This window comes from Sinohyriopsis cumingii, chromosome 9, assembly GCF_028554795.1.
Source record: "Sinohyriopsis cumingii isolate HCF-2022 chromosome 9, ASM2855479v2, whole genome shotgun sequence".
In the NCBI taxonomy this organism is placed as follows: Eukaryota; Metazoa; Mollusca; class Bivalvia; order Unionida; family Unionidae; genus Sinohyriopsis; species Sinohyriopsis cumingii.
In genome coordinates this window covers 115888804-115905170 of record NC_142969.1, presented here as the reverse complement: position 1 = coordinate 115905170, position 16367 = coordinate 115888804, and the positions used below count along the sequence as shown (strand labels likewise).

The window sequence follows — 16367 nt, the reverse complement described above, 5'->3', positions numbered from 1 at the left end:
CATTATCAAATAAGATTTAGGTTTTCTTGTCCTCGTTTTCTTTCTTGCATACAAAACTTAATCCATGATGGCATCACTTAAGTCTTTTTCATTTCACTGAAAAGTCTGGTGAGATTTCACAAATATTTCAAGCAAAACTTTCAATGAAATTGAGGTGAGATCTCACTAAAATTTCAATGAAATATTTGTGAGGTTTCACAAAGAATTTGACAAACTTTCATGAGATTTCACTAAAATTTTGATCATTATATAATATTTTACTGAAGTTTCAGTAATTTTTCAGACATTTCAGAAGGTTTGAAATTAATAATGGATATGAATTAAACAGGACTTTATTAAAGAAGGTGATATTAAGTGTGCATGAAAAAATAATATATTAAGTGTGCATGAAAAAAATATACAGATGTTGTAATTATATGACATCCAAGGCAAGAGATATGGGAGTAAATACAAATAATAATAATAATAATAATAATAATAATAATAATGACAACAACTTTATTTAGAGAAGGTAACTCAATTATTTACAGAACTAATCTACCTTGAGGCCTTCTATCTGTTATGTACAATATATACAGTATATACAACATGATGTGAAGAATCTGGCTTGACACTAAATAATTAAGTGATCTTAAAAATCAAAGCATCAAGCCTGGAACATATCCACATGCATCTGTGAACACATAAACATTTATAAAATATTAATATGCATTGAAAAATTCAACTGTGAAAAAAATGCAAAATTACAGAAAAGCATCCATTTGAGACGTTGATTATAAAAACAAGAAATGCTAGCAGTATGCCATAAGTCACTTGTACTGCAGACCTGATTTTTGATTAATGTACAAACTATGATGCTGTTGTGGTCACTTGTATTAGTCCTTGCTCCATAAGTAGCCATGACAACCATTTATCATGATATAATTACTCTTATTTACACTGAATTCTAACACACCTAGAATATTTTTTGATAATATAAACAATAATGCCTCACAATATTGAAAGATGATTCTACTTGTGGGCCGAGAAAATTCTGCAAAGATATGACTATCTTTGATAGACATGTGTATCTGGCAACAGTTCCCACCAGTGATCTATACGTTGTCCCTCCTTAAATTCTTCTGGAAGTTAATCATTTTGGATTTATATAACTTCGAAATCATCCTGATTCAATTCCTTGTCCTATTTAGCACATTAGCCGCTACTGTAAAGCTCTTTATGGCACAAAAAGCAAAATGCTAGTCCTGGCATTCAGTTTTCATACAGATTGACCAATTACATTCCCATCGACTTTGCATTCAAGCTATTCTCATTGCTGCACTTTTTTAAAAATGGTTATTCAATCTCAGATCCCGCTCGCAAATTCGAATCGCCATGTTTAGCCAGCATGCTCATTCTCATCAGTTTCCATTACGTGGCAATCCATTGGGCAAGTACAAAATTTTGACTAATCAGAAAGCTCTTTACAGCAGTCATCTTTTAAATAATAAACAGAACAAATACGTATTAGAAAGCTTGTTGTGGAATGGGACCAGATAGAGCATTATTAAAAAAAAGTTTTGGAGGCGATATTAAAAAAGGGTCCATATCAAGGAAAATCAGATTCAGGTCAGGAGAAAAGGGAAATTCGAAATTCTGTTTAAAATGGAAAACAAGAAAACTTGTTTGAGGGCAGTTAAATCCAATTGAAGTTAAACAAAAATACAACAACAACAAAAGATTTGAAAAAGAAATATAACAAGGAAAGATGTGGAAAGAAATTATTGTGCCCAAAATAAACAATAAAATTACAGCTATCAGAAACATGAAATATAAATGCTGCTGAAAATAATTAAAATTGTATCAGAAACAAATAATAAATTTTATTTTATCTTATTGATACTTTTTATTGAAATGTCATTGATATTACAATCACAAAATATCACTATATTTTCAGAATTTTTGACAAACTCTCAGTGAAATTTCAATCGCAAGTTCCCATTGATATTTTCAGAAATATTGGCAGTAAGTGAAATTTCAGTTACAAAATTGTACTGATATTTTCAGAAATTTTGGTAAAATCTCCTAAAATACCATATTTTTTAGTGAAAAAGGACATTTGAGTGAATGTCAACAAATGTTCACTGTAATTTTGCTGAAATTTCAGTCACATTTTCATTTTCACATTTTTATAGTGCATATATTAATAGCAAGCCAAACTAATTATTTTTCAGAGTAAACATCAGATCAAGCCCAAAATCCTCCTTGCATCAAATTTTCTAAGTCCAAAGATTCATATATGCTTATACTACCAGATATTAATTTTCTGATCATGTTTACATCTGTGGAAATAAATTAAAGAAAACTGAAATGCATGTGTTTTCTTCAAATTTATATTAGTATATATTCATCCTCCACATCAGCTACACTGACATATACATGTACTCTAACTCCCACCAATATTTCTATTTGAATCAGATAGATCAAGTTATTAATTCTTCAGAGAGTATTTTCCATGATGCTATAATACATGAGCCTGCTTTCCATATGGAAAAAAGTGCTTATGGATTAAAGTTGCAACTTTATTCCATTTGGAAATTTCACTTGCTGTGAAGTGCTTACGGAATTGATATGGAATAAATTGTCCGATTCCATAAGTTTTTCAGTCCGTATCTCTTCCATACGGATTCCTGAAGTATTCATACAAAATCCATGAGAAAGTTCTGTACGGGAATGATCGCTATGAAGTCTACCATGACTCTTGTTTTGTTGATACTATGTATACACTGTTTCTGATGTGCAGTGTCTATAAAACGTAGTCAGTGTAAGTCTGGGCTTCACTTTTAGGTAATAAGTCTTCTACTTATTGGCAATTAATGCTATTAGCTATTTAGTCACATGCTAATTTGCTAATCTGTGCTTTGTTCTCTCTTCTTGTGTTGTTTCAGGAGGAATGTTTACTATTCGCATGACATGCACATTCACAGTTATCATCCATTCAGCATTGAAAGAAAGGAAAGATGGAATAAATTGAGGAAGACAACCTATGCTTTGTTGTTGGTGATACCGACTCATTGGGGATTATTCCCCAGTTTTAGGCAGCCCACAAGGCGCAAGCCCCCCCCCCCACATGTCTGAGCATGGCCCTTGGGCCTGTAATGCTGGGTGCATGGGGTTCATGCTGGACCGTTTGTGTACCACATTCTGTCCATACCCGATCCATTGGATCTAATGCATATTAAAACCACCCCGTTGCCAGCCATCTAACCATTCCAACAGGTGGTCCAGCCAACTATGATTGATGGTGATCTTAGTGACAGATCTATGCCCTTTCTGTGATGGAAATTTCAGTGAGTAATCTGTCCAGCCATGCTTTTGGAGCGGCCAGTGTCGGTGATAGCTGGACTGTCTTCTTTCTCACTAGCTTCCAGGCCGACCAACATGCATTGCCAGTAGTGCCAGACTTCCATAGGTTCACTGCTTGTCTACAAAGGAGTGCTAGTGTAGTTTTACTGAAGATGGAACTGAGTTTTCATACCACCTGGCATGTATTCCCATTTAGACCTCAATGCACAGTGCATGCAATGAACTCCTTCAAATCCACCATGGAATAGCCTGAAGTTAACTTTCATGCCGCTGTCGAGGAATTTTTTTGGGGGGGGTATTGGCTACTTCAGAATGCCCTCAGACTTACCACTGCTCTAAAGAATCTGTAGATATCATTTAGGAGGAAAAATTGGACTTAGATCAACAGACACTTTAAGAACCAATCTCCCGGCTTTTGACAAAAATGTAGTTGAAGTTCATTCATATGCCCATCTGTTTTTAGGGCAGACAAATCTGCTCCTTGCCCATCAGAGCTGGGTAGGAATGTCGCTGCAGACACCCAGCAAATGCCATGCTTGGAAGGTGATGGCCATGATTGCTAGGGTCATTGACCAGAGCTGCTTACCATCATAGCCAACTCTCGACAGGTTTGACCAGTCTACTCTTGATACCCCATGTCACTTGTGTACGATTCACATAACTCCTACCTTTCCTGACGATCCTCTTCAGATCTCCATTGCTCTGGAGGAAGAATAGAGGAAGGTCAGTGGCAGGCAGCTCAGGAACTGCCCCTTCACCTTGCTGCTCAACTTGCATGGGTATTTGGAACCACTCATCCACTCAGTACCCGTCAGTGTGAAGGGGTGTTTACCATCCTCAAGACAGGGAATCTTCCTAGTCACATGTGCACCAATATAAATCCCTTGGATGCAGTCATACAGTGGCGATATGAGACTAATTTTTGTGCTCACTGTACCTGCCTATGCCCCCAGAAAAGGGGGTGGGTGGCTGATCCAGATCATTTGGAGAAACTTCGGGTTTAGTTCATCAACACTTTTCATGAATACACCATCAGGTCAGTAGATGGATGCTATTCTACAACATCAAAACTTAAAAATAGCACGGAAGCTTGTGAAATGGCCATAATCTGCAGTGTTTTACTCAGGCTGTATCCTTTTCATAATGCAAACAGCAGGTTGAGGCCCACCATTGACTGGATTTGCCTCACCCAATTCCAAATGGAGACGGTGAGGTCAGTCCAACTCTCTTTCAGATGGGGCGAGTATGCCTTCAGTCTCGATCTGAAAGATGCATACTTTAAATCCTCATCCACCTCGTCTCTTGCAAGTTTCTCCATTTTGCCTCAACATCAACCCTTGAGTTTTCACTCAGACTTTGGATTGCATTGTCTCCCTGTTCCAGTCGGTATTCACGCTGATTTGCACACTTTGAGGGCATCCGATGATTGTCCTCTTGGCGATGAGGAGGAATCGCAAGCTACCCACCTTCGTCTCTCCAGTTCATACCCAAAAGCTTGGGCCTTGGATTCACTGTCGATCATTTAGGAGGAGTTGTGGGACTTTGTCTCCCCTCCCACAGTGCTGATACTGAAAATAACTCAGAAATTATGTGGGTTGGAATGGCAAGATTATTCTGATAGCCTCTTTCTGACGTGATAAGCCCTGACATGATAAGCCCTGGGTCACCTATCTACTCTTTCAAGCGATAGTGCACCCAATAAGATTCTGGCCAACCCGAATCTTCTACAGCATCCACTGTCATGGGTGGTTTTCCCTGCCTGGACCCCCCTCTTTTTCTACAACCTTGGCTCTTAACAGGACAGCCTTGCAAGTCAAACAATTAAAACCATCAATTGTGGAGAAAATCTCGAGAGTGACCAACTACATCATCCCTCTGCATGCCTCTATCCCTCAACTGGTTGAGGGGCCCAGAGTGGCCGAGTGGTCTAAAGCGCTCTCCGTTACGGATCACTGCCATCATAACACTGCAGTAATGAATGTATTTGAATGGATTTTCACTATCAGTCTTCTAATGATGATACACAATAAAAATAATAATAAATCACACATATTATCAAGAATGTGAAAAATGATTTCAGCACTCATTTGGTTTTTATTTCTATTTCCAGCAAATTCTTTTGAAACAGTGGAGCATAAAGTCCCTTCAAGTTACTTTTAAAAAAAATCTTATGTGCAAAAGAAAAATCAAATCTAGATCAATGTTGAATTGAGAAATATATCATCTTTGTCTGTTTGTTGAATCTTATATCATTATGCAAACTATCATCAATACACAAGTCATATGTTATATGCTCCCATTACAGACCCTAAAATGGGTAATTTTACCATTTTGTATACATTTTGTTTACCTTATGCTTGGATTGTATTCATCTTTGCATTCAGTGATCATGTAATTGTTCGTTTATTGTTTCATGAATGTATTCTGATTTTGCATTAATTGCTTTCATTCATCTTTTTCTTTCATATCTGTCTGTATGAAATGAAATGAGAATGTATATACCAAAGTAAAGTTTTTCTAGGGGAGATAACTAGAGTGTTATGGGAGATAGCTACAGCCTTAGCATCTCGGATATGGCCAGTTTTGATGATGTTACCATAGCAGTGGTGGTTGTATTTTATATCTGCCTTGACAATGACAATATAATGGCTCATAAGAAATTTAAAATGCAACCAGTCTAAAGAATCTGATAATTGGAGTATCATGCAAATTGGGTTTCAGCCATAGGATTTAAAGTGGAAGATTGAAAATAACAGAGTTTTAAATCCTTCAAGAAATACATTTGAATTTCATTCTGTTTGTGCTTATCTTTCATCAGTCTTCATTTTGTAATTGGGCTTTTCATTTTCTTCAAAATACATTTTATTTTGCATTTATTCTGCATTTAATTTCATTTATATTTATTTTGTATTTTGATTGCATTCATTTTCTATTCATTTGTGTTCTGATTTACATTATGTTTGCATTTCATTTTCATTTCACTGGTAACATGACCCATTTCAGAGTCTGCACCACAATAGTTGAAACCACTGTTCTTTCATTGCAAATATTATCAAAATGTAATTTAAGGTTTATGCTGAACTTTTTATTTGTAAAACTAACTTTGGTGTTTTGCCATTTTAAAGTTGCGTATTGATTATCTGCCCTTTTCATTTTGACCATATTTTTTAGTTTACGAATGCAAGAAAAAGAATCCTTCATCATGAATTGGTGCTGGATTGGAAAATTCTCCCCTGGTATCAGAAATTTTATCAGAAACATGGCAGAGCCTCATGGGTAACACAAAATTCTGACCCTTGGGTAGAATTTTCCTATAATACACTGATGCATGTGAAGCATTCTATTAGTGTCACCATTTTATTCTTCCTGGTCAGCACAGTCATCAGATGTACACTTTTAGTCTTTCAGATCTGTACATTCAACATTACTGTAAATGTGTAGTCTTCCAGGTCAGTACAATCATCACAGTTGTAATTTCAGTCTACATTTATCACAACTGTAAATGTTTAGTCTTCCAGGTCAGCACAATCATCACAGCTATAAATATTTCCCAAATCACTATTTCTCACCCATGTGACAGAGAAATCTACTTGTTTTGCTAACCTTACTTTTCCTGTCTCAGTCTAGTCGTCTCAGACCAGTCGTCTCAGTCAAGGTGTCCACGTGCTCAGAACTACTTTGAAAAAAAGAAACCCTTGTTGTCTTCTGCTGTGCCTGACGTAGTTGTACTAAAATCAAACAACAACAACAGCAACAAATATATAACAAAAACATAGTAACTTAAGTTAAATCCATCTTTGAGAACTCACCATACAAAAATTTTTGAGAGACAAAGACAAATGCATATGATGTCGAGCTTTTTGGTATTGCGCTTGTTCGTTCCACACAGCTTGGTCAATTTTATCCTATATGTAGGCCTAGCTCAGTACATTTTAAAATCAGCGTCATTAAATGTAGCTAAAGCTACCTAACTAGTTTTAAATACTTCATGTGAAACAAATTATATACTGTTAGCTACATCTAATGATGCTGACCTGAAAATGACTTTGCTACAGATAGGATAAAATTCTCAATGCTGTGTGAAATGAACAGTATAATAGGAAACTCTGATCCATGCATATAGGCTATAGACCTATACACTTCATAGCCTCCCAACTCTCTTAACAACTACGGAAAACTTAGTAACAGCCAGAAAAGTGTTATATAAAACATGCTTTTTACTCATTTTGTTAAGCATCTCCATTGTGCTACGGTTGAATAAAAAATATACCTACAATATTTAATGACAAATAATACACTTACCAGCCAGAAGGAATCATTTATCTGTCAACACATTAAGCCATAAGCAAATTTCACTGTAGCACTTGCCATATTTCCAGGACAGAAAAATAAATGTTCAAAGAATCCGTGAACTTGAAAGTTTAGCACATTTTTATCTGCTGGAGTCCATTTTTGGAGGGTCTTTTATACACGGGGGTAATTTTACAATCAATATTAAGGACAACACAAGTATGTCACACATAGTTTCACCTCCTCTAAAGAAAAGAATAGTTATATATGATAGTGACACAGATCTCTAATTACCCATGACTAATCTAAAGAAAGATGTTACTCTTCGTTACAGCTTGTACTAAGTATAACTCTACTCTGAGTAGCCAATATCATTTTATTATTTACAATATAACTTTTCAAAATTGGAACTGATAAAAATAAAACAGTTTCTTGTAATAAATATTAATTTTTTATTGTCAATTTCATATAGCATTCATATATTAAATGTGATAATACCTCATTAGTATTTGATGTTTTATGTTGTTATTTTTCTTTGCTCATGCGTAGAAACTGTGTACTTTGGACGCAACGGTCACACCTCAGCCCTCATTACCATATTTATATTCATGCGCCGCATGTAAACATTGTACGTGAACACTAGTGCAGAATTCTTTTCACTTTAAAGGAAAATATTGGGTGAGAAAAATAATCTAGGTTGAGGGGCCCCGAGTGGTCTAAAGCGCTCTCCGTTACGGATCACTGCCATCTCACCTCTGTCTGCATGGGTTCGAGTCTTGGATTCAGCCAATGTGGGTATGTGAGAAAGCTTGCCAGTAGCTTCTCGTGGGTCAGTGGTTCTTTCCGGGGTTTTCTTGGGTTCTTCCTCCACCATTAATACTGGCCACCATGTATAGCCTATCATGTGCTGAAAAATGGCATTAAACCATACAACAACAACAACAATAATCTACGTTGGGGTTTGGACCGAGACAAGGAAATCCCAGTCGCGGGTTTATATTATATATCTCCCCACTCGGGCAAGCCTCATGGAGACAAATAATATAAACCCTTTACTGAGATTTCCTTGTCTTGGTCCAAACCCCAACATAAATTCTATATATCTCACAGCTGTGGACTTTAAGTCTCCCATATAAGGACAGTAATATCATCTATAAACTATTCCTCTTTCGTATTAGTACAGTCATTACAGCTGTAGACATTTAGTCATCCATATTAGTACAGTCATCACAACCGTAGACATTTAGTCTTCCATATTAGTACAGTCATCACAGCTGTAAACATTTAGTCTTCCATATTAGTACAGTCATTGCAGCTGTAAACATTTAGTCTTCCATATTAGTACAGTCATCACAGCTATAAACATTTAGTCTTCCATATTAGTACAGTCATCACAGCTGTAAACATGTAATCTTCCATATTAGTACAGTCATAACAGCTGTAAACATTTAGTCTTCCATATTAGTACAATCATCACAGCTGTAAACTTTTAGCCTTTTGGATCAGTGCATCATTACAGCTATAAATGTTTAGTTTTCAACATCAGTTTATTTATCAGGGCTGTAAGCTTTATTACATGCATGTTTTCACACCTGGTATTCCAGCGTATTTTCCAACATGAAACTTTGATGAAATGGCCTATTGCTTGGCTTGGCAGGTTTACTTAAATCATGTAAGTTGATACCTTCTATCCTTTTATTTAGACCAGTCAGACTGTTGCTGAATTTTCACACTAACATAGAGATGATGGGCAAGCGTTTTCCTTATGCTGCAGACTACCAGGTAAAATATAAACTTGTTTCAAACCAGATTTAAGTTTATTTGTTGTAAGACGTTACTCTTCCCTCACTTTTCAAATTTTCAGTGTGGATATGATATTACTGCATGCATGCCAACATTTGTGGTAGAGACTTTATGATTGAGGACATGATGTTGACTGGTTGAGGTAGAGGCTTTATGATTGAGGACATGATATTGATGACTGGTTGAGGTAGAGACTTTATGATTGAGGACATGATGTTGACTGGTTGAGGTAGAGACTTTATGATTGAGGACATGATGTTGATGACTGGTTGAGGTAGAGACTTTATGATTGAGGACATGATGTTGATGACTGGTTGAGGTAGAGACTTTATGATTGAGGACATGATATTAATGACTGGTTGAGGTAGAGACTTTATGATTGAGGACATGATGTTGATGACTGGCTGATATGCACAGTGTCAAAGAATTTTGACCACCACCTAGGGATGGGATTGATGATTATGTTAAGATGAGTAAGATGGAATGTCAGTCTTTTGTAGCAGATTTTAATTTGAGTTTGGTTTCTCACTGCGTGAACCATATTTTTCCACAAAATTTTGCTGTTAAATCAAGGAATCCTACTTAGCTTTGATAAATTTAAAAGCTAGGTCAAGGTCATATATTTATATACATAATTATAAATTTAAAGTCTTTTTGACTTATTTTAAGTTTAATTGCCATTAAGCATTCATTTACAGGTTGAAAGTTTTTATATCTATTCTGTTGCACTGAACTTGGTAATATTATCTTTCCATACTGATGTTCATTTGGTTGAACTCATCCTCTGGGTCAACTGCCTTGATGTGTCCTTGGCAAAGGTACATAGATCATGTTTCCTACCATGATGTAGCCAGTACTGTGTTAAAAGTGCCATTAAAACCAGCAAAAACAAAGATCACTTCCTTTGAAACTTGGTCTTGTCCTTATCACCTGATTACTTAGGTAAAAGCCATTCACAAAAGCCATTCACACCTTGTGTATGAAATTGAACTGTTCCAATTTTACCTCTTCCATCTACATTTTTCTTGGTCAGATAAAAAAAGTACTGTTTTAAAAAAATTCTGTCTTAAATGTTTTGTTGCAAAAAAAAATGTTTTATAAAACAACATTATAGTTTATATGTTTTCTTTGTGATTCAGGTCGGTTTTGATACAACAGGAAAGCTTAATGGAGTGAAGATCACTTACTACTGTGATTGTGGATGTAGTCCCAATGACTGCACACTGAGTGCCATCCTTAATTTTGGAGATAACAGTAAGAATGAAATAATATTTTAAGTTGATGAAGGTGTGTGTGTGTGTGTGTGTGTGTGTGATTTGGATATTTAACGCAGCTTAAAAAAAAATTCAGTCATGTCACTTCAATGTCTGCAGTGTGGCAGTTTATAATGATGTCTAGCACTGGGACATCATGCCACAGACATGTAGCATGATGTCCCACCCAGTCACATTATCCTGACACCAGGCCAACCAGTCCTAACACTAACCTGAAGGTAATTGTATCAATACTTGTAAATAACAGAAATGACAACCATTCTTAATTTTGTGGAATCATTATGATTTTTTTGTGAAATTCAGCGTTCTAAAACACTGGTCAACAGTGAAATCATTACTGACTTGAAAAGGCCCTAATCTGTAGTATTTTGGTGTGCCGAACACGAATATAACCGTGAAAAATTTGTATTGGCTCTCGTTTTGAAGATATTCATATACCTCATTTTCTATGTTTCACTGTGTAAATTTCTCCAGTAGGACTGCAGCAACATCCGGAATAATGATGTAACATTGCATAATACCATCATGCTCACATCATCCACAGTTGATTGCATCATTTTCTGATGCAATGCAATACTAATGCCATGCGGCTGCTGAAGTAAGTTGACGTCAGCAGTGTACTATACATGTGTAGGTCTATTATACTAATGCCAGGCGGCTGCTGAAGCTGACGTAAGCAGTGTACTATATAAAGCCCAATCAGATAGGTTCAGCATTTAAAATATTTTAGACGTTGTGCGAGACAGTTCAAGCTACTGTTACATAAAACTTATTATTTTATCCATTTACGTACAATAAAGAACAGTAATGCCTCGAAAGTGTGTTAATACCGCGGACAATTTTTGCTATATTTGTGGGGAAGTGACATTTGCCAACCAGAAGAAAAGTATCAATTCTCAAGTGAAGAAGGCATATCATCTTTACTTCGGATGCAAGGTTGGTGACCAAGACAAGCCTTGGGCTCCGCATATATGCTGTGCTACATGTACAACACAGCTTTCACAGTGGTTGAATTGCAAAAGGTCATCAATGCCGTTTGCAGTCCCAATGGTGTGGAGAGAGCCAAGCAACCACCTAAATGACTGTTACTTCTGCTTGGTTCCTCCTCTTTCCGGCGGAATAACGAAGCGAAAGAAGTCGAGAATAGTCTACCCAAACATTCCGTCTGCATTGAGACCAGTTCCACATGGTGAGGGACTTCCTATTCCAGAACCTCCAGCAGAATATTCTCTTGATTCATCTGACGAAGACAAAGGTGAGTCGACCTGTTCTTCTCCTGGTCCATCAGCATGCAGTGATCCAGATTTTCACTGTGGTGCATCATCAACCCCACACAGAATAACACAGGAAGAACTAAATGACCTGATTCGTGATTTGGACTTATCAAAGAACAAGGCAGAATTGCTAGGATCAAGACTCCAACAATGGAATCTTCTAGAAGAAGATGTCACAATTACTGCATATCGAAAGCGCCACCAGCAATTGGAGCCTTTCTTCAGAAAGGAAAGTAATCTGATATTCTGTTCCGATATTGAGGGCCTCATGAATGCTTTAAAAATCACTCATGACCCACAAGAATGGAGACTATTTGTGGACTCTTCGAAACTGAGTCTCAAGGCTGTGCTTTTGCACAATGGAAACATTCTTCCATCTATTCCAGTAGCGTATGCTGTCCACATGAAAGAGACATACGATAACTTAAGGCAGCTACTGAATTCCATTGAGTATAACAAGTACAGCTGGCACCTCTGTGGTGATTTGAAGGTAGTTGCCCTTTTAATGGGACTGCAGCAAGGATATATAAAATACATGTGTTTCTTATGCGAGTGGGATAGCCGAGCAAGGGAAATGCACTACATGAGGAAGGAATGGACTCACAGGCAGAATGTAGCCACTGGAGAGAAGAATATCCAACACCCAGCTCTGGTTGAGGCTCAGAAAATCTTGCTACCACCCCTTCACAACAAACTAGGTTTGATGAAGAACTTCGTGAAAGCCATTGACCGGACTTTGCCAGCATTCCGATACCTGCATGAAAAATTCCCTTGACTCAGCGAAGCAAAGATTAAAGAGGGAGTTTTTGTGGGTCCTCAGATTCGAGAGCTTTTCAAAGATGACCGGTTCAACAACTTGCTGGAAGGTGACGCGAAACAAGCATGGAATGCTTTTCGCCTAGTTTCTACAAACTTCCTTGGAAATGTTAGGGCAGAAAACTATAAGGAACTAGTAGAAGACATGTTGATGAAGTATAAGAAACTTGGCTGCAATATGTCTCTAAAGATTCACTTCCTTCATTCCCATTTGGATTTCTTTCCTAGCAACTGTGGTATTGTTAGTGATGAACACGGCGAACGTTTTCATCAAGATATCGCAACAATGGAACAAAGATACCAGGGAAAATGGTCCACTACAATGCTGGCTGACTACTGCTGGACACTCCTCAGAGATGCTCCCGAACAGCTGTACAAGAGACAGGCGAAGAAATCTAAGATGTAGTCAATGACTTGATTTTTTATAGGTAGGCTATTACAGTTGACCTTTTACTATTGGAATGCATTTCGTTATGTAAACATTAATTTCTTGCAGATTACAAAAAAACTAGAGCCAATTTTGCAATTTGACTGTCATATTCGTGTTCAGCACATAAAAATTGATAAGAATTGACTAATTTTATTTCAGTAACATGACTTTTGTAAAAATTTGTTGTCCAGTGAAATACATGAATAAAATTCTAAAATTCTCCATTGAATCCAGCCCTCCCTAAAATATTTTTTTTCTATCAATGTATTAAATAAATGAAGGAATGTACTTTTGCACATTAAAACCCCCCTGATTCTTGCTGGGTGGCCAACTGTGTTACCAGTTTAAACTTTCACTTGATATTGCAATTTTATTATTTATATTCAATTTTGACAATCTAACATTTATTTCCATTTTATAGCAAGTCAAAAGGTTGATATACATTCAGTATACAACATTTGCATTGTTTATGATTTTATTTTATATTTGTGCATTTCTTCTTCAAATATGTTACCCAACTATAATACCTTGGGTGAACTACTAATACCTCACAAATTTAGCACTCCCTGGTTAAAACATTTTAGCTAAAAAGCTAAAAGTTATCTGTCCATTTAGGTGGAAGTTAGACAGAGTGATCTCCCCATGATACAGCAATCAGCAAGTGATCTCTGCATGATATAGCAATTGGCGAGTGATCTCTGCATGATACAGGGATCAATGCCAAATCCCCTGAATTCTTTAGTTACTACATCACTGTGACCTCATTATGCATTTGGGTGCCCTTGGTATCTACCTGCATGGGTCATGCTGGCATATTGCTATAAATAGAAAATTGGTATAATATTGCCGTTTCATTTCTGCTCGAGTCAGATACATACAGTTATGTTTTCTATATTAATCTAGTCTTAGCAACCACTTCATAGTCATATACATGATGCATTACTGATTTAACCTGTACAGGCTTTCATTTGGCCTTTTGAACAGGTAACATTATCTTACAATTGCTGTTAAAGCTCTGTAAGTATCATTAATGATGCTTCAGTTTATTTTTATGTGCATGTATGGTGTAAACTATAGAAAACTCCGTTACATTGCCTTATAGCAGAGGTGGGCAAACTTTCCAGTGCAAGTGCCTTATACACAAATTTACACCTTGTCGCAGACCGCATAGTTCATTAAGTAAAATAATTAATATTTGAAATAGCAAAAACAAAAGGTTTTTCTAAATAACATCTAATTAATTTTCAGTTGTTAATATGTTGTTAATATTTGAAAACTTAAACTTCAAAAGAAGCACATTTATTTGATAAACAGAGTAACATAAACAGAGTCAGTGCGAATGATGACTTGTTCCTAGGCTGCATGAAAACCCTTGGCGGGCCATAGTTTGCCCACCCCTACCTTAGAGTTTCCATTGCGGTCGTGTAAGTACAGGTAAGGTTTCTATACATTGTTTTATCTTATCATCCACTTCGTAGTTGCTGCAAGTGATGCTGCAGTGATTTACATGTATAGGCAGTCAACTGGCCTTTTTGACAGGTAACTTTTAATACAACTGACATTTTAGTGTCCACTTCCTAATTATTAGTGACAATGCTCCAATATTCAACCTTTTAAAGGTAATTATCATATTTTGTTTAGCTTTGCACATACAATCTGTTGTTTACAAAGCACTATGCAAACCACATTACAACAGTATATATTGTCTGTTCTATTTTGTCGTACAAATCTAGACCATGGGCAAGACCAGACTGACAATCCTTCTATATGTGTAGCTTAATACAGTCTTCAAATGCATGTCAGACAGAATTCAATGGGGGTAGGGAGTAGTTTTGGTACTAATGGGGAATATGCAGACATGCACCTTGAGGGTCAAAGATGTCATCAGTTTGTGTTTGACACCATATCTGGGGACAGTCTCATAATGCATCTGAGTTTTATGGATTGACAGCATGGATCACTAATCCCATATCCCATCACAAACACAAGAACTGGACATCATCTTGCCAGCTGAGACAGCCATCTTCCATCAAGACCGGACTTTACTATACTATTGCAATGTGCTATAACCACAATTGATCATACAGCATCAGCCACCAGAAGAATTTCCTTGGTCAAGTTTCACAAAGGCACTCTCATGGATCAGTCTAAGTCACATAGTGCCACTAGGCACTTCCTTTATATGATGCTCAGCTTGATGCCCTGATATCCAAGAACCCAATTTATATAGGCACTCTGATGGATCAGTACAACTTGCATAGTGCTGCTAGGAACTTCCTGTGTAAGATGCCCAGCTTGGCACCTTAGTATGCAAGAACCCAGTTTATATAGGCACTCTGATGGATCAGTACAACTTGCATAGTGTTGCTAGGAACTTCCTGTGTAAGATCCCCAGCTTGGTGCCTTGGTATGCAAGAATCCAGTTTATATAGGCACTCTAATGGATCAGTATAACTTGCATAGTGCTGCTAGGAACTTCCTGTGCAAGATGCCCCGCTTGGTGCCTTAGTGTGCAAGAACCCAGTTTATGTAGGCACTCTGATGGATCAGTACAACTTGCATAGTGCTGCTAGGAACTTCCTGTGTAAGATGCCCAGCTTGGTGCCTCGGTATGCAAGAACCCAGTTTATATAGATACTGACAGCTTGGTGCCATAGTATCTAAGAAATGTGACTTCACTTATTTAATATGGGGCATGCTGCAAGTAAAATGAGCCAACATCCTGTACATTCTTCTCCAGCTACATCGCATGCAGCACAAGAAGTATCGGCTTTACCACCTTTATCCAAATACTACAAAACTTGCTGTCAAGTCCCCTCATTTTTATTACATCTTAATATGATGCATGAAGACTAAGGGAGTTGATTTAATATTTCTACCTACTGGCATCAGAGTTCTGTCTTCTTCCTCCTCCTGTAACAAATGACTGGTCTACAGTTCTGGCTTTAGTTGATTGCTCACTAAAAGAAGAATCTACTTTCAATTATTTCCAGTCTGGCTGCCTACATTACAAGTTCCAAGCATCAACTGACTCTCTTTCTTTGGCAGATGCCTTCCCTCAAACTTTAGCGGGTGGTTTTGTAAGTCCCACACACCAGTTTTCCTTGGGATGACAATGGATTGCTCTGTATAGAT

The 16367-nt window shown here is 37.0% G+C and overlaps 1 protein-coding gene across 1 annotated transcript in view; it reads left to right on the top strand.

Moving 5' to 3' along the window:
- Positions 1 to 16367, top strand: part of LOC149792517 (uncharacterized) — a 155811-nt gene that overhangs the window by 76507 nt on the left and 62937 nt on the right. Inside the window, exons 21-22 of the mRNA XM_089971138.1 lie at positions 9339 to 9417; positions 10578 to 10692. Of these exons, the coding sequence (XP_089827264.1) occupies positions 9339 to 9417; positions 10578 to 10692 (194 nt within the window). The remainder of the gene's footprint in view (positions 1 to 9338; positions 9418 to 10577; positions 10693 to 16367) is intronic.